At 33.8% G+C, this 25,807-nt stretch overlaps 6 protein-coding genes across 7 annotated transcripts; 5 read left to right on the top strand and 1 right to left on the bottom strand.

Moving 5' to 3' along the window:
• The first annotated feature begins 240 nt into the window (after positions 1-240).
• Positions 241-3,173, top strand: LOC106111936. Its single transcript, XM_013294145.1, has 7 exons — positions 241-415; positions 487-1,005; positions 1,095-1,263; positions 1,365-1,606; positions 2,214-2,540; positions 2,610-2,778; positions 2,863-3,173. The coding sequence occupies exons 1-7, from the start codon at positions 349-351 to the stop codon at positions 3,029-3,031; spliced, it is 1,662 nt and encodes a 553-aa protein (XP_013149599.1). The 5' UTR covers positions 241-348; the 3' UTR covers positions 3,032-3,173.
• Positions 3,174-3,318: 145 nt separating this feature from the next.
• On the top strand, positions 3,319-5,110 carry LOC106111935. The gene is made up of 6 exons (XM_013294144.1): positions 3,319-3,520; positions 3,879-3,976; positions 4,059-4,206; positions 4,407-4,499; positions 4,600-4,757; positions 4,889-5,110. Exons 1-6 carry the CDS (start codon positions 3,460-3,462, stop codon positions 5,108-5,110), a joined length of 780 nt encoding a protein of 259 aa, XP_013149598.1. The 5' UTR covers positions 3,319-3,459.
• A 219-nt stretch (positions 5,111-5,329) lies between these two features.
• LOC106111933 (N-alpha-acetyltransferase 35, NatC auxiliary subunit) lies at positions 5,330-14,503 on the top strand. 2 transcript variants are annotated; one of them, XM_013294143.1, is made up of 14 exons: positions 5,330-5,423; positions 6,042-6,124; positions 6,216-6,367; positions 6,755-6,978; positions 7,688-7,871; positions 8,060-8,249; positions 8,823-9,004; positions 9,593-9,811; positions 10,231-10,371; positions 10,766-10,956; positions 11,414-11,594; positions 12,850-13,007; positions 13,811-13,904; positions 13,976-14,502. In XM_013294143.1, the coding sequence occupies exons 2-14, from the start codon at positions 6,046-6,048 to the stop codon at positions 14,114-14,116; spliced, it is 2,136 nt and encodes a 711-aa protein (XP_013149597.1). In that variant the 5' UTR covers positions 5,330-5,423; positions 6,042-6,045; the 3' UTR covers positions 14,117-14,502. The 2 variants fall into 2 exon arrangements, with proteins under 2 accessions (XP_013149597.1, XP_013149596.1); XM_013294142.1 differs by lacking the exon at positions 5,330-5,423 and adding an exon at positions 5,430-5,513 and having other exon boundaries at positions 13,976-14,503.
• A 498-nt stretch (positions 14,504-15,001) lies between these two features.
• Positions 15,002-17,442, bottom strand: LOC106111836. Its single transcript, XM_013293993.1, has 4 exons — positions 17,336-17,442; positions 16,699-16,918; positions 16,149-16,284; positions 15,002-15,185 (listed from the first exon to the last, which is right to left on the bottom strand). The coding sequence occupies exons 2-4, from the start codon at positions 16,909-16,911 to the stop codon at positions 15,094-15,096; spliced, it is 441 nt and encodes a 146-aa protein (XP_013149447.1). The 5' UTR covers positions 16,912-16,918; positions 17,336-17,442; the 3' UTR covers positions 15,002-15,093.
• Positions 17,443-19,384: 1,942 nt separating this feature from the next.
• LOC106111824 (B1 protein-like) lies at positions 19,385-19,961 on the top strand. The gene is made up of 2 exons (XM_013293980.1): positions 19,385-19,441; positions 19,605-19,961. Exons 1-2 carry the CDS (start codon positions 19,385-19,387, stop codon positions 19,959-19,961), a joined length of 414 nt encoding a protein of 137 aa, XP_013149434.1.
• Positions 19,962-24,270: 4,309 nt separating this feature from the next.
• Positions 24,271-25,595, top strand: LOC106111807. The gene is made up of 2 exons (XM_013293962.1): positions 24,271-24,436; positions 25,161-25,595. The coding sequence occupies exons 1-2, from the start codon at positions 24,356-24,358 to the stop codon at positions 25,542-25,544; spliced, it is 465 nt and encodes a 154-aa protein (XP_013149416.1). The 5' UTR covers positions 24,271-24,355; the 3' UTR covers positions 25,545-25,595.
• The last annotated feature ends 212 nt before the right edge of the window (positions 25,596-25,807 follow it).

Below are 25,807 nucleotides of genomic sequence, written 5' to 3'. Positions count from 1 at the left end.
TTAAATATTTATAACACATTCTATTTACAAAAGAGAAATTGACTTTGGTTTGTCCCGGACATTGCCTAATTCTTGTTATTATATAAAACAGAACCTAAACTGCAGTCCTTAAAGGATTGTAGTATTCAAATCTTAAGGTTTGTTTTAAAACGACCACTTTCACCTGTCAACGCATTAAAATTTAAAACTTGTTTGCGCTGTTCATCGATGTACAGCTAAAATAAGAATCAAACTTCTTACTGGTTAGCCGTTAAATAGTGGGAGGAGACTTGCTTTGCTAACAATTTCAACTGGAAAGTCGAGCGTAACTGTTGTTGTTTAATTACAATGAACTGAAGATAACATACCATGACTTCCAACACATTTAAGTTAGTGCTAACATTGTATTGCATCAACGTGTGTTTTGCTGGAATTGGTAAGAGAATGTAATATCTAAATAAACATTGTTTAATTCGTAATCGATTTATTATAGGTTAATTATTGCAGGCAATGTAATCACATCAAAGGATAGAGAATATGATGTGATTGACTTTAAAGTACCTAACGCTGTTTGGAAACAAGCATTACATCCAGTACCGATTTTAAAATCTCCAGTTACTATAGTTCTGCCTGTACATGTTCCCCAAGACTATGAAAACGACGAAGATGAGGTAGATGAGGAAGTTTCTAGTCCAATCGAACCGGTTACAACGATAGAAGATGATATAATAAATGAAGAAGTTATTCAAGAAGTAACTCAAAGCCCAGTAACTACTCTGGCTGCCATAACACCAATTCCCGTTGAAGAGAATGAAGTTTCTGATAACCCAGTGGAAGAAATTGAAGGTCAAGTTGTGAGATTTCCCTGTAATTGTGTAAAGAGACAATGCGGCTGCTGTACAGGATCAATTTTAGAGAGAGTAAGAATGAAAGCATGCGGAAATATAACTTTTGTGCCAGAAGATTTTATATTTGACGTAAGGTTAAGCGTTAATAACAATACAGTTGTGCGACGTAGAGTGTCAGGTAATTTATAAATAAGTATATGAAAGTAAGATTTTTTGACGAAGATTTTAGCTTATTTAAGTATTGTTGCATTATAAAATTCTTTGCAGCCAGTGATCCTCCACCAATTTGCTTCAATCCCAGGAGAGCACCCTTCGTCCGTGTTTGTGCAGAAATCTCTGACATACGTGTCCGAAATGGAAATACGTTTGCGTGTTTGGATATGAACGCGGATATCGCTGGATTTCCTGTTTATTCCGCTTCTTTTAGATGTTTTGGGTAAGACAAATTTATTATATACTCGTACTTTGGGTAAGACAAATTTATTATATACTAACTCAACATTAATTTTGAATTAATCAGAATAATCAAATTTTCAGTTTTGGGTCATCGGGTGTTCAAACAGGCTTGAAGCCTAAACCAGTATCTTCTGGGCCGAAACCAATAAGTCTTTTTGGTAGTGGGAGTGAAGATAGCGGAGGTGGGTTCTTGGAAAATGCCGCAGGAACTCTTCTAGGTGATGGCGATGGCGGAGGACTATTCGGTCGACCCGGTGGTGGACTATTTGGAGGAAGACCAAATAATAACGGACCTCTAGACGATATCGGTGATGCTATCGGAGAATTTTTCCAATAAACGCCTTATAGGAAAGTCAATTAACTTAATTCCAGAAATGTAGTCAACTTGTAAATATAAATCTATTTATTTTATTAAATTATTTCAACATAATACAAGTTTTCTTATTAATATCTCCCCAAATTCCATGAATTGAAGAATGTTGCGTGCATTAAAGGGTTTTCCATTACAAGAACGTCTTACATCACTATGTAAGGCTATAAAAAGGAGCGACTGTGGTAAACACAACAAGATTTGTTGTATTTACTTCAGTCTCCTGCTCGCCGCCATTGACTGCGGCGCTTTGAAGTTTAAAGTTTGATTTAATAACGCTTAAGTAGAAACAAAAACAATAAATAAATGTGAAAGTGATAACATAGTAAAGATATGATTTTCGAACCGGTTCGAATCTGTTAAAGCGAATTGGAGTGTCTGTATTCACGCGACCGGCGCAAGCGCAGCTTCGTGCTAAAATAAGCTTTCAATATGAAGCTTATTGTGTTTTTATTTGTCACTTGCTTTCTTTTTGTATCTGATGGAAACGAAATTGGTAAGTTTTTTTTAATGCTGATGTCACTATTTTTACTGGCAATTTTTATAACAAGTAATAATAATTTCAGGATATAAAATAAAAAATGAAACGTATTCAAATAATTTACAAGGAATAGAAGTACCAGATAGTGCGTTGATTTTGTTAAATCGATTTAAATTAAGAACCTCCATAGATTATTCTAGACAGAACCAAGACACAACGGAACAAACTACACCTATATCTAGACCATGTTCTTGTTCGTTGGGAGTCTGTAAATGTTGTACAGGACCTATTCTAGATTATTTTAAACAAAAAGCATGTATGAAGATAACTTATCATCCGGGAGATTTCGCATTTGATGTGGCTATGTCAATGAATGATAGAGTACTATACGAAAATTCCATGTCAGGTATGTTTCTTTTTAATTTTCATTAAAATTTTTAGATTTTTTTTATTATCATAGTAATTTTCTTTTTAGGAAAAAACCCAAGACCAATGTGTATAAGTCCACCAAGAATGCCTAACCTTAAAGTATGCGCACGGTTGTATAACATCTTTTTCCCCGGAAGGAACTTTCATTTTTGTTTGGCAATGAATGGACGGTGGAGGTCTTTGGAACTGTTTAATGTTGCGTTTGACTGTTTACGGTATGGATAAATCTAGAATTTCTACTACAATAAACTACTTTCCTACAGAGCGTGTATTTAAAAATAATTTTTGTTTTGTATTAGGATGGGTGCTAATGGTTTAGCAATGTTAAAACCCGATGAAGGCGGTGGACTAACAATACCAAACCCACATGGCGGCGTTGATGCTGTCATTGACGCCGGAGAGGACGACATTGAAGAATACGACGAGAACCTCGTGCGGTCATTGCTTGATACTTTAGACGATTTTTAGCCATTTTCTGACAATTTTAGTCCCCAATTGGATTCATGAAATTAGTTAAGATAATTAAGTTATTTATTGTATAGATTTTACCGTTGCGACTGTTATTTATTATTTTTGATGGTCTCTTACTTTCTTTTGTAATAAAGTAATTTTTAAAGTTGCTAAGTTTTTCATTGATCTATGAGGTAAAAGCTATTATCGTGGATATGTAGATGGGTAATTAATGATGCTTAGCTGATATTCGCCGGTGCTATACGGGAGTTTCTCTAGAAAGTACCGCAAGCGAGTATCGTTCGCACGACATATCTAGCATACGAATTGTTCAAGCCGAACCTTTTAAGAGTTTAGTGTTAACGTAAGTACAAACGTGCTGTCATTTGTATGTTGTCCCTTGTGACGGCAACAATTGAATATTTATTTACAATATTACAATAGAAATGAAAACAAAAGTGTTACAAGTGATTTTTCATTTGATGTTATGCGCAACGGTTATTCCAGGTGAGTATGTTACTGCTAAAACATAGCTAACTTTGTTAATACTGATACTTATTAAAGTGTAAATTGCTGGGGTTCTCTTTCTTTTGGAGTAATCTTTAAAAAATCCAAAATACGCGCTAGCCGTGGACTTGTAAAAAACGTAGCCCCCCTACTACTACTACTACTACTATTAATATATAATCTGTTGATGATGAGTTGAGATCAGACGCTTCATTTTAATCATAATAAAAAACTTGTCTTTTAAAGATATAATTATTAGGGTCTCGCATAAAAAATTCTTTAAAGCGCAGGCTTGAATGTGTTGAATTGAATTAGATATTATCAGACTATATTTATTGAAAAACCTTAAACATTTCAGGAAGCACATATAATGAAAATGCTGTTCAGATTTTCAAAAGAAGCGTTGCTATGGATGTTACAGATTTTTCAGTGTATTACGATATCCACACTAACGAGGTAAGATTTTAGTTATAATATGAATACTTTGAAATAAATAGCGGTAAAAGTATGAAATCAAAAATCGTATACTTTGTTACAGACCATACGAAAGATGATGCCCAGACCATGGTACAGGCCTGGTTGGCGACTGAGACTTCCTTTTACCGGTGGACCCTGTGAATGCGAAAGTTACAAATGTACTTGCTGCACTGGCATACGAATAGAAGCATTTGGTTTCGACAGGCGAAGTAAGTAATCATTGAAAACATACGAACTTTAAGGCGTTTTTTGTTATAAAAGACGAAATTTCATATTGATGCGAAAATTACGGATAGAAAGAGCTAAAACATAATAATTTTCTTCTCTAATAAAAACATGAGATTAAAACCTTTGTTTTAGTAAAAGTTGCTTCGTACAATCTTGTAATTTTGTTTACTTATTATTTCAGCTTGTGCAATTCTAAAGTTTGAACCGGAAGAAGCAATTATAAACTTGGAAGTCAAAATGAGCAACAACAGTGTTTTGGTACAAATGTTTTCAGGTAAAATATTTTTCATGTTGTAACTATACCTTCTCAATTTCATTATTCCAGTTTTAAACGTACTTAATTGATAACAAAAAAAATATCTTATTATTTGCAGCCAGTAACCCGCCACCTTTCTGCGTGCCTATTCCGGTGCCGTATTTGCCTCCCGGACTTGTTGACATGTGTATCAGGTTGTTCGATGTCTCGATAATTCAGCAGAGATTACATGTCTGTATGGATATGGATACCAGGATCGACATGGCACCAGTTTTGGTTAGTTTTGTATGCGTTTTCTTTTCAAATATGATTTGTTTGTTACAACTTGGTTATGAACATAAGTTATCAAGTGGAAAATGAATAAAAATATGACCATTAATTATCACGAGCTTATGTTTTTGTTTCAGATTTTACATTTTGATTGCATGGATATGGGTCTAGATGGTGTAAGTCTTTCAAAGCCTGGCGGAGGCGGCAGTAATCCAGCAAACGCCGCAACTAATGGAGATACAATGGAGTCAATGGAACCAACACAAGTCAACGGTGATGTTTATGATCCTGTTACAGAGGATCCCAATATCGAAACAACACCTCCACCCATGTTCAAACACAGTATTAGATATATATAAAAATTTTAGACTAAAATCATATTGTTTGATTTAGTTAATTCCCCAACTTTGACCTAATATTTTCTCCAGCAATCAATAGTTGAAGCCCAAGTGGTGGTTAAAATAGATATGACCAAAAGGTATAAATAATTAATAGAATCTGTGAAATACAAATATATATAGTCTACGTTTTGAAAGCAATCTTTAGCAGAAAAGGTTGTTGTTTGTCGATGATTTGCCGAATGCTTGTCATCTGTCAATGTCAAAGAGGATGAAAAGCGGGTGTTTTTATTGTGGCAAATTATTTTTTTTACATTTGTGATTAAATTAAATGGTAAATTATTTTTATATTTCCCTTGCTACCTTTGATTTACCTCTCCAACTTTAATATGGCAGATAGTGATTATTTTTATGATGGTGATGGGTTAGTAAAGATCATCATGTACACATTTCTTTATACCCGTATTTATTAATTAACGTTCTTAAATTTATCTAATTGTAACTAATAAAAGTATTCTGCTAAGCTGTGTATAAATAGTGCTTGTTTGATTCATTTAAATAAATGTTTAAGTATGCATTCTAGGTATGTAATTATGTTTGTTACCTTTACTATATTAATATTATGTAAATCATCGAATATATAATCGTTATTGTATATAATATCATTAATCACTACTTTGCACTTTTGTAAAAAGAATGCAGGGAATTCGAAAAATCAATTAATATAGTAAAATATTGATGAAATTTATCCCTTGTTATTGTAATGGTTTAATTACTTCTGATTCTTTTGAATAAAACAGGCAAGTTAAAAATTCTAACTAAAATTTTATTATTAACATATTTATTAATATTATTTTTCTACTTCATATTTAAAAACTGTTTGTTATATATTGTATGCTTGTTGGTATGATATTACATTATTGTTTTTATTATGTTTTAAAATGTTTGACAGGGTCATGGATTCATTACCAGTCTCACCTGAAGTCACCTACAATTGGGTAGACATAACTTCAGATTTCTTTAAACATATTGAAGGTATTGATTGCAAAATAACTGTCTAAAATATTATTAATGCTATTGTTTTCCTATTATGTATTTGTCTTTTTTAATCATTTTCATATTTCAGATCTTAAATTGGGAGAATTACTCCATGATGGTCATCTCTTTGGTTTATTTGAAGCCATGTCAGCTATTGAGATGATGGATCCTAAGATGGATGCAGGAATGCTTTGCAATCGGGGGAATCCAAAACCACTGAATTTTCCACAGGCTGTTGCTGTATGTATTTATTTATAGTACAAAAATACTTGTTGAAAACATTTATACACTTAAAACTGGTTTTATAGATTTTTTTACTTTACATGTCTTCTTTTAATATCAAAGACCTACTTTAATTTCTTATTATCTCTTTAATATTACAAGTGCAGAATTAAAGATATTTTTAGAAGGAATCTTTATAACAGATCAACAGATTGCTATTAAATTAAGGACAGATGTAGAACAGTCTACAGGAAAATATAGGCATTTAACTAAGTTGCTGTTTTAATTTGCTGTCAGTGTTAGTCTCTAGCAATAGTTAGTCAATAATCTTTTTTTTCGTACCTTTTATAATTTCCTGTGTATATTTTGATGTGGCATAATTAATCTAGTATTGCATATTTTCAGAGTGGAAAACTAAAAATTGATGACTTAGAACCTAGTGAGTTAATAGGTATTATTGATGCTACGATGGCCTGCATCGTCTCTTGGCTGGAAGGACATTCACTAGCACAGACGGTGTTCACCAATCTCTATCTACATCAGCCACATTCTATTATAAATAAAACATTGAAAGCATACTGCATCGCTGTCTACAAGCTGTTAGACTGTATACGAGATTGTATTACCAAGTAAGTGTATATAAACGAGAATAAAAAAATCCTAATTTAGGGTCCTTTATGTTTTTAATAGCTGTTGCCCGCGACTTCATCCATGTGGAATTATAAAAATTTGTTTTATTGTTTACATGTGTTAAAATATGAATTGCAAATGTCAAAATGACATGACATGATGATAAAGCATTGCAACCTTGCTTCCTTGATGTTAGCAGCAACTTATGGTCTCTTTCCCTCATTAATGATTTTATACAAAATATTTAGCCCCTAAGTATTTCTAGGCTACATATTTTCACGCCATTAATGCGTGACGTAAGTGTAGGGCTTTTTATTAAAGAAAGAATTATTCAAAAATATCCCGTAATTGCTGACTTCTTACGCCACAAAGTAGTGTGTGTTTACGCTTTATTACATTAGTATAGATAGTATAGATTACATCTGCTTCTGTACGTAAGAAGTTTTTTCCGAATGCAACATGTCTGAAAATGCGAATATCTGGCGGTCACTTCGCTACTTGTTATTAGTATACTAATTATCAAATGAATTCTTTATAGAAGGAAGGTTTGTATTTTTGTGTATATTGAAATAACTCAAAAGATACTGGGCATATTTCACCATTAAAAAAAACCATTCAAAATTTTTTTACTATTAAAAAGCTACATTATCAGTTAGTAATAAAGGATATTATTTTTAGCAGCTAGTATAAAATCCTAATTATTTTCAGAGCGCAAGTATTTGAAGAGGAAGACTTCCTACCGATGGGTTACGGCTATCGTCTTGGCTCTAATCCTCAAATGGGCAGCGCATATGATGCTAGTCTCGAAGTCAGTGAACAAAAATGTATTGCAATGCTGAGAGAGCAAGAGGAAGATCTGAATAAGAAATCACGGAGTTTTGATGATGATGATGTAAGTAGAAAACAAAACAAAATGTAATACATGTTTCAATTTATTATAATAACAATATTTAACCAGACTCAAAATTTTTTCAGTATAAACTTTCATTGTAACTCACAGGAGAACTTAAAATTTCACGCTTGTACCCTAATATTTGGTGTTATATGTTTTTTTATTTAACAACTGTTATATATTTTTAGGCAAATAATCTGTGGCCGGCTTTGGCGGCTAGAATTCGCTTCACTAGAATGATCTATCAAGCTCTTCTAGTGATAACAAAACGAGATTCCCAGTCTGGGGCAGATTGCGTTGCCCTACTTAATGGGTGCTCCGAAATGATGAAAATCATTATTAAAACAGCGGGGAAAGGAACACAGCCTGTGGAGAATTGTAAGTGGAAATATTAATATTACAGTATACAGAAATAAGATCCAATGCAATACTTAGTTGTTATTTTAATGAAGTAACTATCTTAAAAATTACTAACTGAGCTTAAAAGTTTAGACTATGTTTGTATTTTTCATATAATCTGTTCTCTTCAGTACATTTTACAAATTATATTTAAAAACAATAAGATGTATAAAATACAGCACTGGTTGCGGAATCTAAAAACTCAAGCAACCAGTGGTTGGTACCATTCTTTGGACGCTAGTTGTTGCTCACGACTCCGTCTGCGTGGAATTAAAAAAAAAACAAAAGTGATTAGTCTCTGTGTTCTTCTATACTATCCTCTACGTCTGTGCTAAATTTCATCAAGATCCGTTCAGTTGTTTCGCATTTTTAACATTAAGGGCCCCTCCAAATTGTAAACTGTCAGATAACAATCTAACATGTAAAATATGTGATGTAAATATCAGATTTTGTTCCCTTATCTGACAGTAACATTTTTAAGCTATCTGAGGCTATCGGCCAGTGGTGAGGCAGGCCCTCTTAAATTTAAAAAATAATGTATTTATCTGGTAGCGGATTCTCCTAATCCTATGGGTTTCGAGCCGATGATAAACCAGCGGCTGTTGCCGCCGACGTTCCCGCGCTACACGCGCATCAAGCCGCGCGCCGCCGCGCTGCTCTACTTCGACGACCTCGTCGCACGCCTGCGCCACGCCTGGAAGATCACCTCCTGCACCAACTTTCATACTGCACTCGTATGTATACTTTATTTTTTGTTTTACTAAGCTGCTCCCATGCGGCTTCATCCGCAAGGCATTAAAAAAAACTGAGTAAAACTGAGATTCGTTCAGCAGTTTAGTTTTTATACTAATGGTATAATTACGAAAGTTTATATGGATGGATGTTTGTTAGAGTTTATGGTCTAAACTGCTGAACGAATCTCAGTTTTACTCAGTTTTTTTTTATTCTAGTTAAAGAAAAGAAAGCTAGCAATCTAGCTTTCACCCGCGACTCCTTCCGCGTGGAATAATAAAAACAAAAGTGAGTGAGTGGCCTATGTGTTCTTCCAGACTATCCTCTACATCTATACCAAATTTCATCGAAATCCGTTCAGCCGTTTAGGCTACAAACATCCATTCATCTAAACTTTCGTATTTACAATATTAGTATGATTGAAATGAAAATTCGATAAAAAGTACACGGAGGGATTCGAACCCAAGACCTGTAGATTACAAGTCAAGTGCTTAAACCCCTTAGCCACCGACGCTCGAAACTTTAATATTAGTACGATAAGACTTTAGTCTTTGTGTCGTATCGTAATTGCAATGTTCCGATATTTGCAGGATTTCTTCATGGAGTTCAGTCGACAGCGGTCGTGCATCCTGTCGCGGTCCGCGCTGCAGCTGCTGTACCTGAGCCCGTCGCCCGCCACCTCCCTCAGCGTGGCCGCCACCGCGCCGCCGCGCCCGCATCCCTTCGTCGAGATACTGCGCGAGTCCATACGCAGCTTCGTCAACCCCCCCGCACTCGCCCTCAAGTCACCCGCTGGGACCACCCCTCAGGTATATATAATTTAGGTCCCCCTCTCCTTAAGGAGGCGTACTTTTAGTCCCTTTTCCTTACCACCCTTTTTTAAGAAGAGAGAATGGGCAGGAAAAGTGGATTTGACCGCAGAGACGCATAGGAAGAATGTCTATGAGTAGCGGTTACTTCGCCATTTTGGCGTATTCAGGTGGCCGCTTGCTCGTTTGCCTTACTATAAAAAATACCATGTCTGTACATTTTATCCTTATATATAAACTAATTTTATGAAAAATTTCCAATCAAAAGCATTGTTTATTTTCCTTATTTTTATTGGAAGGAAATACATCTTGAAATCATAATTAATATGGGCAATCAAGATGTCAAGGTGTAACTGACCCGTAGGTATTCAGGTAATTCATGTGGCATTTATCACTTTATGATAAAAAAATGGTTCCAGGGTCGTGAGTTGGTAGAGAAGTTTCTGGTGCGGTGCGTGCGACCGTTTGCGGTGTTGCTGCAGGTGTGCGGACACAACCGCGCGCGCCAGCGGGACAAGCTGGCGCTCCTGCTGGACGAGTTCGCCGCGCTGCAGGAAGAGGTGACACACAACACAAAAATCGGTTATAATAGTGTAGATTTTTATTTGGAACGACTTCAATACCCCTGGTTGTATACTTACAAGTTGGTGTTACAAGTTATTATAAGTCTTTATTTAATTTAATTATGTATGTTTTTCGTTAATGGTGCTTTAAAACAAATAGCCTTTCATCCATCGTTATTTACTGTTAGGAATAAAATTAGTACCGTGCTATAGAATTGGCACAACTCTAGATTATCGGCATAAACGTCACGTCCCTGGCTGTCAATGTCACTAGAAGTATGGATAGATTTGGCGCGCAATCTGGGTCTGGACGAGAAGTGTTAAAGCGACAGTATCAATTAAATAAGTTGTCTAAAATTACTTATATAACATTTGTACATATCTAATGCAGGCGGAGAGCGTGGACGCGCTGCTGGTGGGGGGCGCGGGCGCGGGCGCGGGGGCGGTGGCGGGCGCGGGCGCGGGGCGCTCCTGCCTCGGCACGTGGCTGCTGTACCACGTGCTGCGCGTCATGATCGCCTACCTGCTGGCCGGCCTCGAGCTGGAGCTCTACAGCGTGCACGAGTACCACTACATATTCTGGTATACACTCGATAGATACCAAACTGAACTGTTCCATGAATGAATGAATGAATGAATGATAATTAATTGCCACAAAAAAGAAATTACATAAAAGGCCTTATTCTAATGTTATAATGTTTCGAATAGATTCAATGATTATTATTAACTAGCTTTCGCCCGCGACTCCGTCCGCGTGGATTTAAAATAAAAACAAAATTACGTAGCCTATGTGTTCTTCCAGACTATCCTCTACATCCATGCCAAATTTCATCGAGATTTGTTCAGCCGTTTAGGCTACAAACTCTAACAAACATCTATCCATCTAAACTTTCGCATATATAATATTAGTAAGAAGTAAGATTGTGTAAGGCATTTTTTTGTTTTGTTTTATGGACCATTCTTTATTTTTTAGGTTCCTTTTGCTGTATTTTTTTGTTAATTCTAATGTAAAAACATTACAACAATAGATATGTGTAAGGTACTTGTACGAGTTCCTGTACGGGTGGCTGGTGTCGGCGCTGGGGCGCGCGGCGGCGCTGGCGGGCGAGGCGCGGCGCGACTGCAAGCGGGGCGCGCGCAAGCACAAGAAGCGGGCACGGCACGCGCGCGAGGGCCTCATGTGCCAGGTGCTGCAGAATATGTGCGGAGGCTACTATAAGGTTACTGTTAGCTTTTTAACTACTTTGACGTATTCTGTATTCTGGAAGATTATTAGTCTGTGCTATAAATCAATACCATTTGTCATAATTTAAAATAACGATATAAGCTTTGTAATTGGGATCCAAAACATAATTTAAAATATTTATGACATGGTTTTAAAATGTCGTAATTGTGCTTGTTATGTTAATAATCGGATAGTAGTCAAATGTCAAAGTCGGATAGTAGTCAAATGTAAGGGTGTTGCATTAGCTCGACGACACGACGGCCATATTGGTAAGGTATTCTGTGCAAATTGAAAGAAAACATAAGAGGTAATGAAGACTATATTTTATTAAAGCATAACATGTCTGTGACGCCCATATTACTAAGCAATATTAATTTAAAAAAAAAAACTTTCTAGAGACATTATACGATATCTATACTAATATTATGAAGAGAAAAATTTTGTATTTTTGTATGAATTGAAATAAGTCAAAAACTACCGGGTTGATTTTAAAAATTCTATCACCGTTAGAAAGGTAATTTATATGTGAGTAACATAGGCTATTTTTTTAATTTCGCGCGGGCGGAGTTGCGGGCTAAAGCTAGTTAATTATAAAACACGGTTTAACTCACATGAAAATTTTCGGTGTAGGCACCAGCCAGTTTTGAACCCGTCGGGGTCCTCCATCTATACCGAATTTTTCACGTGAGTTAAGCCGTGTTTTATAATTAACTAGCTTATCTCATTATAAAAAGTTATAATATTTGAGTTATGTAATATCTGTCGATTTGTCTGTGTGTTTGTGTCCGCTAATCTCAGAAACGGTTCACCCGATTAAAATGAAGCTTTTACTAAATTATCGTGATTCGATTCACTTACATTTTACTGTTTGTTAAATATGCTTATGTGAAATATCAGATTTTGACCAATATAAATTGGCATTAGATTTGTTCGTTCCATCGTTTACAGTGGAGTTCAGCTCAATTGGCCAATATATAGAGACCAAACACTTTGTTGTTGACATCTGTCATCTGAGCGGACATGGAAATGCTACTCACTGACGCCACAGAAGCCTGCGAAAATGGCGGCGTTTAAGTGGCACGAAAATAATTGTGATTTTATTAATTATTTTTTAATTAAATGGCTACTTTCTTTGAGGTGTTATATTTTTTTCTAGACATGTTATAGCTAAAGAATCGATTAAAAAAATGCATGCATATTGGCAGTCAGTGTTTTGAGGTGCGTATGAAGACATGCGAGTACATGTGCAGGCGCTGGTGGCGTTCAAGCTGCAAGGCAAGGTGCGGCAGCCGCGCTGCGCCTTCGACAGCGAGGCGGTGCGCTACAAGCACCGCTTCGCGCCGCTGGCCGTGCTCACGCCGCCGCAGGTGCACTACCACGAGTTCTGCGAGATGACGCAGCCGCTCAAGTCAGTCACGCATTTATGTTTTTTTTATTATATATAAACCAGCGCTTGACCACTATCCCACCTATACCAAAGTAAAGATGTGATCGAAGGTACGCGCTAGTTCAGTAAGTACCCATTCACACTGCTCATGAAGGCACCCACGTGCCAAGTGCAGACATATGCGTCTCAAATAAGGGCCTCCCACCACTGATAGAGGCTCAGATAACAAAAATGACGTCACTGCCCGATGGGGGAACAAAATCCGATATTTCCGTCACATATTTTACACGTTGGATTGTTATAAGACAATTTACAATTTGGTGGGACAGGCCCTTAATAATGTAAAAATTCACTACAATTAAGGCTGTTAAGGCTGAAATTTTAAGTAGCCAATTGGCTGAGAATTTAAGTAACCATAGCAACCATTGATTGCTATTGGGTCGTTTTTGTCCCTTTCTTACATTTTTTTTATCTATTTACTTGCCTGTATGTTAGTCTGAAAATGGCCTAAAGCGTGTCGTTAGTGTAATAGTTTTATTTAAAAAAAAAGCAAGAAATTAAATCTATACCAATATTAAAAGGATAAAAAATTTGTATTTTGTATGTATTCAAATAACTCAAAAACTGCTTGGCCGATTTTTCACCATTAAAAAGCAACGTTATCAGTGAGTAACTTAGGCTATAATTTTTATTTTAATTTTAAATTTCACGCGAGAGAAGTCGCGGGCGAAAGCTACTGTTTAATAAATGTGTAATACATATTTAGTTAGACGTAGCATTTATTTCAGTGCTTTATTAATATATCCTTTATGCAATTGTTATAGATACGAAAATCCCGTGATCCTGTATTTAGGCGGCTGCAAACATTTCCAACAAGCGCGGACTGTTCTAGAATCTATAACAACACCAGATCAAGAGGTTAGTTAAAATCGATATCAAGTATGTTAAAATTTACTAAAAACCATTAAATTATTATTCCTTTATTGCAGGTAACAGATCTGCTGAAAGTGGCCAAAACTAATTTTGTAGTTTTAAAACTATTGGCTGGCGGACACAAGCGCGACTCCACCGCGCCGCCGGAGTTCGACTTCTCCGTACATAGACATTTCCCCATCATAAAACTAGTCTAAATATATTTAAATCACTTTTTAATATTATGTCTTGTATGAATTTCTAAAAAAAATTCAATATTTCTCTTAAATGTATCATTAATAGTAAATAAGTAAATATTTCTATCGGCTTATCAAATTTCACATTCGATTTTTCACACTTTTTATGAATTATGATTTTTTAACGTATTTTTTTGCTTGTTCGTAATTAAATATATTATTTTTATCACAGATAATAAATACTATGCTAGTCGTCAAAATCGACAAAATCACTCGTGTTTATAATCTACAGTGAAAATTAGAAAACTATTCGATTTTATTATGAACTATATAAAACTTGATGTATTGTGTTTAGTGAATAATTAAAACATTTAACATTTAAAAAAACAATCGTAATATGTAAATAAAATTAAAACGACATTTTTGTTTTTTTATACTCCATTCCTTAAAAAGAAGATAACGTTTAATACAATATTCGGAGCCAAGATATTTGAAAACAATCTTACTTCTTACTAATATTATAAATGCCAAAATTTAGATGGATGGATTTTATTAGACTTTGTAGCCTAAACTGATGAACGGATCTCGATGGTATTTGGCATAGATATAGAGAATATTCTGGAAGAACACATAAACTACTTACTTTTTTTTAGGCTACGTGTATGGAATCGCGGGCAAAAGCTGGTGATACATATCTTTGCTCTTTCGAAGAAAATAAGTGAGATGACATTTTGTATTTAAACAGCTATCTTTGAAATGGAAACCCATAGTTAAAAACTAGGCTAATTTTCGCTACCATGAGTTTAGCAATATTAATCTTAAAAAATAAAAGAAACACCAAAAGTACATTAATATTTGTATATTTTAAATTTGTTATAAATCTTCATAAGCATTATTAAACAGAAATAACTTTTGAGTTTTGATAATTTCATTGGACAATTTGTGGATATAACAAATATATAAGTTTACGTTTTATTTTGTGATTAATTGTTCGAAATTCATTCTTCTTCGTCGTCGTCTGCGTCGGACACGTCCGTGGGGCAGTCGTGTTCGTACGTTTTGACTTTTAAGAAATCGCACGCCTGCGGTCCTGAAATAAGGTAACACTACATAGAAATACAGTCATGAAGCAGTAGTATTTAAGGGTGTCTACGTAATCGTACGTATTCTCGATATAAAAAGAAACATTTGAGTACTGGATGTTCGAATGAAAATGGCATACTAAAACCAAATTTGCGAGAAAGCATTATTGAGCATAAAATGAACAAATTTCAATCTAAGACCTGCGATTAAAATTAAAGGTAAGGATGAAAGTTAATTCCAAAGGTTTCCTAAGACTACTTTTTATGAAATTGACCTATTTTTTTTGGAGTTTCCGACACACTTCACTTCCATCTGTAAGGTTAGGAAAGAGGAATTTCAATATGTGCTAGCACATCTTACGCTTGTAGTTCCATTTATTATAACAAATAAGATTTTTTTGCTTACAGTTCATACATATGAAGTAAAACTTAGCTATTCAATGTATGCCTTATTATCCATACACACAATGTCAATTAATCGTAAATTTACATAAACATTTGCAATTAGATTTACTTCAGCAAAAAGAGATAATTTATTCCTACAGCAATTACGGGCATTAATTATTTTTTTTTATTTGTAATATGAATGCATAACATTACTGTTACCATCTGAGTATTATAAAAACACTTATTTAATATTTATGTGCGAAGAATTTCAATTACTTATATAAATAGGCAAGGTTCACTTATATTCCATTGCTTTAGTGCGCACTCAGAGTAACTAAAGAAAGGCATCAATCTAAATTTATTATGACAAATGTATAAGCGATTGTATAAATAAATTTAAATCGTCTCTGAGTGCGGTGCTCAGAAATTGAGATCGGTGTGTTGTCCATCGACACCACGTAACGAATATTTTCTCGTAAATTTTCGTGTTAGGTTACAGTTCAATACATTAAGATACGAGTATAGCCATCTTTGTTAGAGGACCAATGATATAGCTTGATTATAAAAATTTCACATTTATATACCTTCAGTATAAACAACGCTGGTACCGAAGTCCTGTATGGGTGTGGGAGTTATAGGACGGTCGACACCAGATGGCCCTGCTTCCGATTCGTCCTCGTCGTCGCTTAAAATTATCTCCTCCTCCTCGCAGTCTTCTATCTAAAAATAGAATATACGTTAAATACAATAGGTCTTATCTTATAGATTTTATAGATAAAAATAAAGCAAACGATCAAGCTTTAAAAAACAAATTTTATTTTATCTTAATGTAAAATATAGATTTAATTCCTAAATTATTAGTATGAGTCAAGTTGTGGTGTTAATTTATTCGCGTATGACACTGCGATTGTTATCTATACAAAATATTAAAGGTCAACGTTTCGTGGGAACAGTGCTTTTTAATAATACGTAACTTCACACATAATCTTAAACTTAGTTTCTACGGATAGGATACTTGAAAAGGGAATCTATGGAAAGGACAGTTTTCTATTAAGATTTAAAGGGCGTGTAAAAGAAAACGAATGGCACTTAGTTGGAACAGAAGCCAATAGTTTAAGTTCAATCAAAACATACCTGAATTTCAAACGATTGCTGTTTGTTTCTAAACTCTTGTAATGCAGAATTCATATTCTCTTTGTATGTAGAATATTTATAAGAACTTGGCGAGGGAGTTTCGTCTTCAACTTTACCCTCATTCACTTGATACCCCAGTTCAAAGGTCAGCGCTATGTTTGGATTGTTCGCTAGTCGCCGTCGACGGAGCTGGCATGCTGAGGTTTCTTCCATGTTTAATCTATGACAGGAACCAAATTATTGTGAATAATCTTTGATGTAGGTATCAAAGTATAAAGGTTGTTTATGACTGAGAACGGGATTCGTGGACTGGACTTCTTAATTCACATCAGTTAGATTCATTTGCAAGGTCACAAAAGGGAATTATCAGTACCAAAGAGACAGGAGTTAAATTTGAGTCTCACTTGTAAATAGACAATCGGTAGTTACTGGTATACTTTGATATTATTACGCGTTTAGTACGCGATGAACAACCAGACATCAAATTCTGATATTTCACGGAACTCAAAGTAAAATCAAAGAGAGTCGGAATGAGGAATCACTGGAGAAACATCCTACCATTTATAATAACTAGGCATGACTTTAGCAAAGTTGGAAAGTTACTATAAAATTTATTAGTAATAGATTAATGATGTACCTTTTGTATAGTGACTATAGTTTTAAAATTTATTATCACTTCTTAACACAAGCGTCGTTGCCTGGGGATGGTTAATGAAAAAAGTTATTCGAACGTGCGTTGTTTGTTCGACAATGATGGAGACTAAGTAGATCAAATATTACACGTAAAATTGAAGCCTTAGAACTATAATCTGTATTGTTCTTCAGAACTACTAAACATTTACTACTGAATAAATATCTTTTTGATATAGAAAATATACCTATTGTTACTTTTCCTGCTATTAAAATTCAGTTCGACTTAGACAAATCATTATTACAAACAACATTTGTTAATGGCCGGTTTCTCAGCTACTTTCAACAGTTTTTTAGTGTTTTTGGTTAGATAACTTCATGAAATGCGTTTCCGAACTACGTTACTTGAGTTTTACTCCGTTGTAACTTAGTTCAACCTAACACTTATTAATTACAGCACCTCAGTATAAGCCGTTCAAGGTTTAGAATAAAATGAATGCACCTGAGAAAAACATAACCCATAAGCAAATAAACTAAAAAGGTTCCACTCCCCTGGAATTTACAATGGCTTCCCTGCGTAGTTCAATGCTAATTTTCGTCTTAACGTTGTAGAATTAGTTTACTAAGGCAAGATCAATAACTGAGGTTTTATGAAGGTTAATTATAATAATTTGCTTTTATTGGTTTATTAATATTTTTAATTGGTTTTCTTCAAGATTCTGTCAACACTGAATTGTTAATCTGTTATCGTATTCTATAATCTTGCTATTTTATTCCGATGAAAAGCGGACGCACACCTTTGACTAAACTATCGCACAACTGTTATGCGATAATTGTGTGCAGCCTATTTAACTGTTTAATTGTAGAACTAAAAATCGTAGTGTGAACAATAGTGTGCGCAACTCCATAAAAGCTTATAGGAATCAAAGTGCGACTAAACAGTATTCGATAGTTTTGTCAAAAGAGTGCGCGCTCTCTTATTGACGTCAATCAGATAACAAAATCTTAAAGAAATTATCCTTAGCCGCATTTGATCACAATGTACATAAATAATTGATTTTTATTCATTAATTCAAGACAGTTATTGTTTTCAGTAGCAGTAGGCGATATCAGTCGTTTACTGGTTTGAAACAAACAACAAAATATGATATATAGGTATAGAACACGGTATGAATTAACCAAATAAGTAGAATTTTAAACATAATGCAGTTCCATTGATTACCACACAATGAAAACTGTTGAATCTTATTCAAGTTTGACTTTGGACGTTTAATGTGACCGAGGCGTTGAGGTCGATGATAGTCGAAATATTAGCATTCAGCATTCGTCGCCCGGCTTCCAATATTTACATAAATACATACTAGCGTTCGTTCGCAACTCCATTCGTTTAAATAAAAATAAACGGAAGTAGGCCATGTGTTCTTCCAGACTTTGCTCTAACCTTTCATCGAGATCTGTTCAGCTGTTTAGGCAGTAAACTCTAACAAACATCCTTCTGTCGTAATCTCAACTTTCGCATTTATATTTTAGTAAGATTTGATCATATTTGTGTAGTTAGGGTTATCCAGTGTGCCGGTTTTATGCAAATATTTGTTATTTCTAGAATGTAACAGAGAAGAGATAATCAAAGTTATTCGTTTTATCCAAATTCTATTCTATGTCTCAGCTACTTGTAAAATTAATGAATAATTGACGATTTATAACGTTAGCTTGTAAACTGTTCCAATCAATTTGTTGCTAACAGCTTATACTTATCATAATCTGTTGAGGTATATAATGACACAGTTGCCAGCTACATTTTTGTACTTATAAGAACTGAACTAGGTCAAATACTGACCTGATTCACCATATCGGACGAGGTAAATAAATTCAATTATAATTTCTCATTCATAATGTTACCGTAAATGTCTTCCGAAAGAAGAATACCGGGTGGTAATGAATGAGGTTAACTTCTTGATAAAACTTGATCTCCTTCTTACAGTCTGTATAAAAATAGTGTGTGTTCAATTGATGTATTTAGACAAGACATCAACTTGGAAAAGAAAACAATATCATAATGAATTCACTACTTTTCTTATGTTTTGTGTTATCAGTCGGAGGTAGTGAAGCTCATGTAAGTATTTTTTTTAATTTAAATATAAATTGTTATTCATTTTTTCATTTCAATGTTGGGTTGTTGCAAAATTTGAAAGCAAAATGAATTTTCGAAATTAAAATTTTATCTTGACTTGAATAAAGTAGTTTAATAAATATACACCTGAACATTTTTATTACAGACGGTCCACTTATCACATGCTCAAAAGGAGAAAGCCCATTTACATACAGCAGAATGTATGAAAGAAAGTGGAGTTAAATCGGAAGTGTTAGCTGAAGCGAAGAAAGGTGTATTCGAAGACGACGAGGCGCTAAAGAAATTCACATTATGCTTCTTTAAAAAATCAGGTATCATATCAGACGAAGGAAAATTGAATGTATCTGAAGCTTTAGCTAAATTACCAACAGGTGTTGACAAGGTAGCCTCTGAGAAACTTCTAGAAGAATGCAAAAAGAAAACAGGCAAAGATCACGCGGATACCGCCTTTGAAATTTACAAATGTTACTACCATGGCACCAAACAGCATATTCTTCTTTGAATGTTTAGTTAAAAATTATGTTATGACTATTTATTGATTACATTACTTTGTTAGATACATAATTGTTTTAATAACCCTGTGTTCGAATACTGCCTGCTATTGGGTACTAGCAATCGGCCCCATCTTTTTCTGGGTGACTGGGTGGCCAATAATATTTTCCCTTATATCTTTTCTGTCATACCCATATCCTTTCCGTTGCTCATTGATGTAGTTTTCTAATGGCGAAAGAATTTTTAAAATCGGTTCAGTTTCGGATGCAAACGATCTAATATTTCCACTTTATATGATAGTATGTATCAGGATTCAATTTACATGAATTAATAATACATTTGCTAAGGTTACTTCACTTTGATTACAATTTAATGAAGTTGTCAAATTATGTTAGTTAAGGTCCGGTCGTCGTGATTTATTGATTCGAGGCGGAAACAACTTTTTGTGGCCCATAATCATGTGTTACCTTGGAGATGTAGACACAGTTTCACCGGATGTTAGTGTGGCTAAACTGTGAATACATTTGTTGCGTGCATCTATGATTAAGCCATTAACGGTGTTACAAATTTACATATAAATGTTTTCTGACACGTCGTAATTATAAAATGATGTATTTAGTTCTAATGAATTGAGTTTCTTTGTCTATTAAACATGCGATACGCATTGTTCAATTTAGTTTAAACACAAGAAGCTTCTGTAAACTGAAAACATAAAGCACTGCACTAGTATTGATGTTTGTAGGCAGAGATAATCATTTAATATCTGGAAGAAGTCTCTTAAATTGTAAAGTCTGTATTGATCTAATTAGTAGGTTTAGAGTAAACATGAGGCATATTGTGTAGATAGATCCCCTTAGTGGGGACGTATAGTGAACTGGTGATGATGATGATGGTGGTGGGATGTTGATATTATATCGTCACTTTTTGAAAAGGATCGCTTATTAAAGAATATTGTGCGATGTTTTCTTAAAATATTACATTATAAGATACTCTTAAATGTCAGATGCATATCAAATAGTGGGTATTAATTTTACCTATTACAAGTGTGTTTTTATTTTCATAATAACCAATGCAGTTGTATGATATTTTATTTTTTTCTAGCTATATTTCTTAACATAATTGTTTAAACGTCTTTGTAGAACAGGTTTTCATGTTGATGTAATGATTATAAATATTATTAGACGACATAATATCAGGAGTTAAATATCAAAATATAATATAAATGGAACATAAGACAGGCGGGGTTCTGACAGTAAAAAACCGACAATTGTAAATGATAGTAAAAAAATAATATTGACAAATATACATTATTTACGTATCATAAAATATGTAATTCACAAACCTTAAGATACATTAAAAAAATCTTAGGTGAACATAGCTGAAGAAATTAAGTATAATATTTTGATACATAACACTGCAAATATTTTTGTACTAATATTAAAAACCGATCAAAGCACATAACTGAAGATCTCTAAATCTTATAAGATAAATATGAAGATTACATATAATAGATCAAATAAAAGATAAATAGAATTTAATAGACGATGATATCCACAAAATTACAGTATATAAGTATTTCTTAGTTCGATGTTTGATTTAGTTTCCTGTTGTAAAAGATACTTTTTAGTATTGCATCTATAATTTCAATAAAATGCTGTATTTTGTATTTATTATTTGCATCGCGACAGTCATTCAATGCAGTGGAAATAAGGTATTTGTTTATAATTTTATGATAATTACTAAATGACGAAGAACATTTTGTAATTTTTTATATTTACGGATATTAACAATGTTGGACACCTGTTTTAAACCTGAACTGGTCTAACGTGGTTGACTATGGCTCAGTCATCCCTAACTTAGGGTAGGCTCCGAGCCCTACAGTGGGGACGTATAGTGAGCTGGTGACGATGATGATTGAATGATATTGCTTAAGAATTGGTTACTGTCGCTGCAATGTCATTCATATCTGCTCGACTTATTTACCCGAAAAGCAACATATGTATAACAATTTTTGTATCAAACATTCTATGGTTATCCATTTATTATATTTTGACATTTAATCTCCTTCTGACTTTCTCATTGAAAAGTATAATAAACGATGTATTTAATTTAACTAATGATTGTTAATATGTTCCAGCCAATTGTTATACTGGATCCAAAATTGGTAGAACAAATCTCCGTAAATGCAGCGAAATGCTACAAGGAAGTCGGAGCTGGCCCAGAATTACTGACAAATCTGATACCATGGAAGTTAGAAGAAAATGAAACGAATGGAAAATTTTTACTATGTTTAAGTAAGGAATTAAAATGCGACGAGGAAAATGGTCACTTGAATGTAGATCATTTTATAGCGCTCTTCAAGAGTTCGCTGAAGGAGTACGACATAGAAAAATTCAAACAATTATTGAAAAATTGCAATAAAGAAAGCGGCAAAAATCAATACTTTACTATCTATAAAGTTGCGAATTGCTTTCACACTAAATCTCCAGTAATATTGGCCGTGCAATAAGAATATAAAATGTAAATAATTTTTGTAATTGGATACTAACATGATACTTGAAATAAAATATTGACGAAACAGATTTAATTTTTTTATAAAGAAACAGCTGTAAAAACGAATGTTTTACTATAAGTAAATCCCTTTCTAAACAGTGAAATTAGTTAATATCCTATAGGGGATGGGACGCATAGCCATAAATTATTAAAAAAACATGCATAAATTTGACAAAGAAAATGTAATATTAGAACACACATAATATAGTAAATACTCAAACACGATACCTTTGATTAGCTTGAAGCTTGAGCCTAAATACTATGAAATAATATAAAAAAAAACAGGAATTGTATTCAATTTGATCATTATCGATCAGCGCCTTAAGAATAATATAATCATATTAAGAATAAAAGACAAGTTAGTAGTAAACTTGTGGACTCCGTGAAATTCTGATTACCGGTTTTACAATATCGCTACATGCAATTGATGGTTACCAACACGGTATTCTTGTAGATGGAATAAATCAAGATAGTGCGTTTACACGTTTACCTATGATGCGTCGGTAATTAAAAAAAAACACTTTGGCTATTAACCAAATCAACATGTAATGCTAGTCCAAGTTAAAACATTAATTCAACTGTAATGAAACGCTTTAATTTTAAGTGTTGATTTAGCTTTATTGCATTGTAATTAGAGGTATTCGAATCGATTTTATTGTTCACTTTGTTTCTTTTTTTCGATCGTTGAAGGTCAAATTATCAAACATGGCAGACACGAATGGATGATATTTTTGCTGGGTTCTTCTATGAAAATGACAAGTATTTTAATTAAATACTTTTTTATGGCAATTACACTTAACTTATTTTTATTCGACAGAGAAGAGAATAAAATTTACAAAACATGCTTACTTTCTTTAGTAGTCGAACGGTCCTTTCGTGAACAGTTAATGCGAAATTAACCACTGTTTATTTCAGTCACCGCTTACCAGTTGGCTATTTGCATGTAATAGAAAATATCCCTCGATCGTAAAAATACCCTATCGGTTCCGAAGTCCACGTTATGTCGATGGCACCCCACAAGCTATTAATCGATTCTCATTATTTTGAATACAGTCAAAATTTGGCATTTTTTAACTAACGCAAGTTTGCAGGTTTATGTCATTTTTAAGTAACCAACTAATTACGTAGTAATTTTAAAAATTAGTAAACGTATGTATTATATGGTTTTCAAGTTATTGTGTACATTAGTATGGGGTTTTGTAGGTAAATTTAATGGTAAATTAGGGAGTAAAGGTAACTTTTAAGTTATTATTAAAACCATACATTTCATATTATTAAGCGCCAATAGCGTAATGTTTTGTGGTACGGACTACCGATCTTGCGGTCGAAGTTCGAATCCCGCCATTTGACTATTGTGAACGACATCTAGCACAAGCCTAGAAATTAGTTGGAATGGTTAAAGGAAATATTAGTAAATTAATAAAGATCTACTAATGTTTCTAATTAAAATAAAAAAACAAAGTAATAAAATATTGTAAATACGACAGCTACGAATAAATGTCTACGTATCTCCAAAACTGCTTTAAAGATCTCGATGAAATTGGCACATATATAGAACACATGCTACTTACTGTATTTTTATCTTCGCACAGAAGAAGTCGCAGGCATATCTAGTTTATTAAAAATAGCTTTTACAAATAGTCGTTGAGCCACCGATCCCTAAAAGCCCAATCAACATAATGATGCTAAATAATGGATTAATAAGGAATCTTAAACGTTATCGCCACGAAAACAACTAAATGTAAAGTATAAAAAGATTTTCCACTTTATTGGTTATTCAGTGATTGTAACACTTCAAGTGTTAGCAGTGGACTCTTCAAATAATTGATACAATTGTAATTTCAATCAAAAATGTTTGTTAACTTTTTATTGATCTTTGGTATTGTGGTCGTTGCGCAGGCGCACGAGCATACAAGTGATGAAGGCAATAAGGTAAAGTTTTTCTTTAATTTATGTTTTTAAGAAAAGATTTTTCGAATTAGTTATTATTTTTTATGTATCTCTTTAATAATCATAGATTATTTACTAGCAATCGCAACTTTACTTTGATTTTTACTTTTTTTTGTCAAGAAACAAAACATTTTTTTTTAAATATTTATATAATAACTACGAGTACGTTTTAAAACCCGATCCAAATGGACTAAACATACAACATTATACATGTGAAATTTTGGTTGGATGAATTTTTGTTACTGTTTATTTCCAATACGGCTTAATAGAATTACTGGAAGAACATATTTTCTATCCTTCTAAAAATAATAGGTATTTCTTTTTTATTTTCGCACAGCTAAAGTCGCGGGCAAAAGTTAATCTAACTAATAATTTAAATGCGAAAGTTTACAGGGATGGATGAATGTTCGTTAGAGTTTGTAGCTGAACGGACTTCTATTAAATTTGGCATAGATGTCGAAGTTAGCTTGGAAGAACACATAGCCTACTTTCTTTTGTTTTTATAATTACACGCGGACAGAGTAGCTTGCTCCTTGATTAAAAATTTAAAACGGTTTTTTTTTATTTTCATGAAAATGATCCTTTTAGTTTTTAGGCTCTTCTACATTAACTTTGTCTGTGTTAAACTTTACCTTCAACCAATAAAGTAATTACCTTAAGAAAGGGTACAGGGAATACGTATAATATAGTGTTTTTTGTTTTTCAGCCCATCCTTCCGCTTGAACATGATCTTGTTTCCCTGATCACGACAAAAGGCGATATTTGCGTTAAACATTCAGGCGCCAGCCCTGCTATAATGCACAAACTCTTACCATGGAGGGTAGAGGAAAGTGAAGTGAACGGAAAATTCTTACTCTGCCTCGCTAAAGAAATGGAATTCCACGAGAAAGATGGTAAACTCAAGGTTGACAAGTTCATTGACCTCTTCTACGACTCCTTGAAGTCGCAAGATGTGGAATCTTACAGAAAATTGTTGGCTCATTGTAACGAACTTACTGGACCGAACGCTTACTATACTGTGTACAAGATCGCTAACTGTTTCCATACAAACACGCCTGTTAAAATGGCATTGCACGTACTTGTATATTAAGATATGCTACACGTACTTTTTGTAATATTTTCTATACCTACGTAATTATTTTTTTATAAATGATTTTATGTCATTCTGCTAATAAAATACTTATTTAATTTATGTATTTCTTTTCTCGCGGGTAATGAGTATCTAGAATATTAAGAAACTGGTTGGTAAGAACAAGTACATTTAAATGGTTTCCGTTATTCAAATTGGAATCAGAAACACCATGCCACAATGTTCGAAGAGCATTAAATGAGTGCAGAATGCGCATTTTTGAT

This window comes from Papilio polytes, unplaced genomic scaffold (genome assembly GCF_000836215.1).
Source record: "Papilio polytes unplaced genomic scaffold, Ppol_1.0 DF824146.1, whole genome shotgun sequence".
Classification (NCBI taxonomy): Eukaryota; Metazoa; Arthropoda; class Insecta; order Lepidoptera; family Papilionidae; genus Papilio; species Papilio polytes.
The sequence above is the reverse complement of the archived record's forward strand: the minus strand, read 5'-3'. Positions and strand labels throughout refer to the sequence as shown.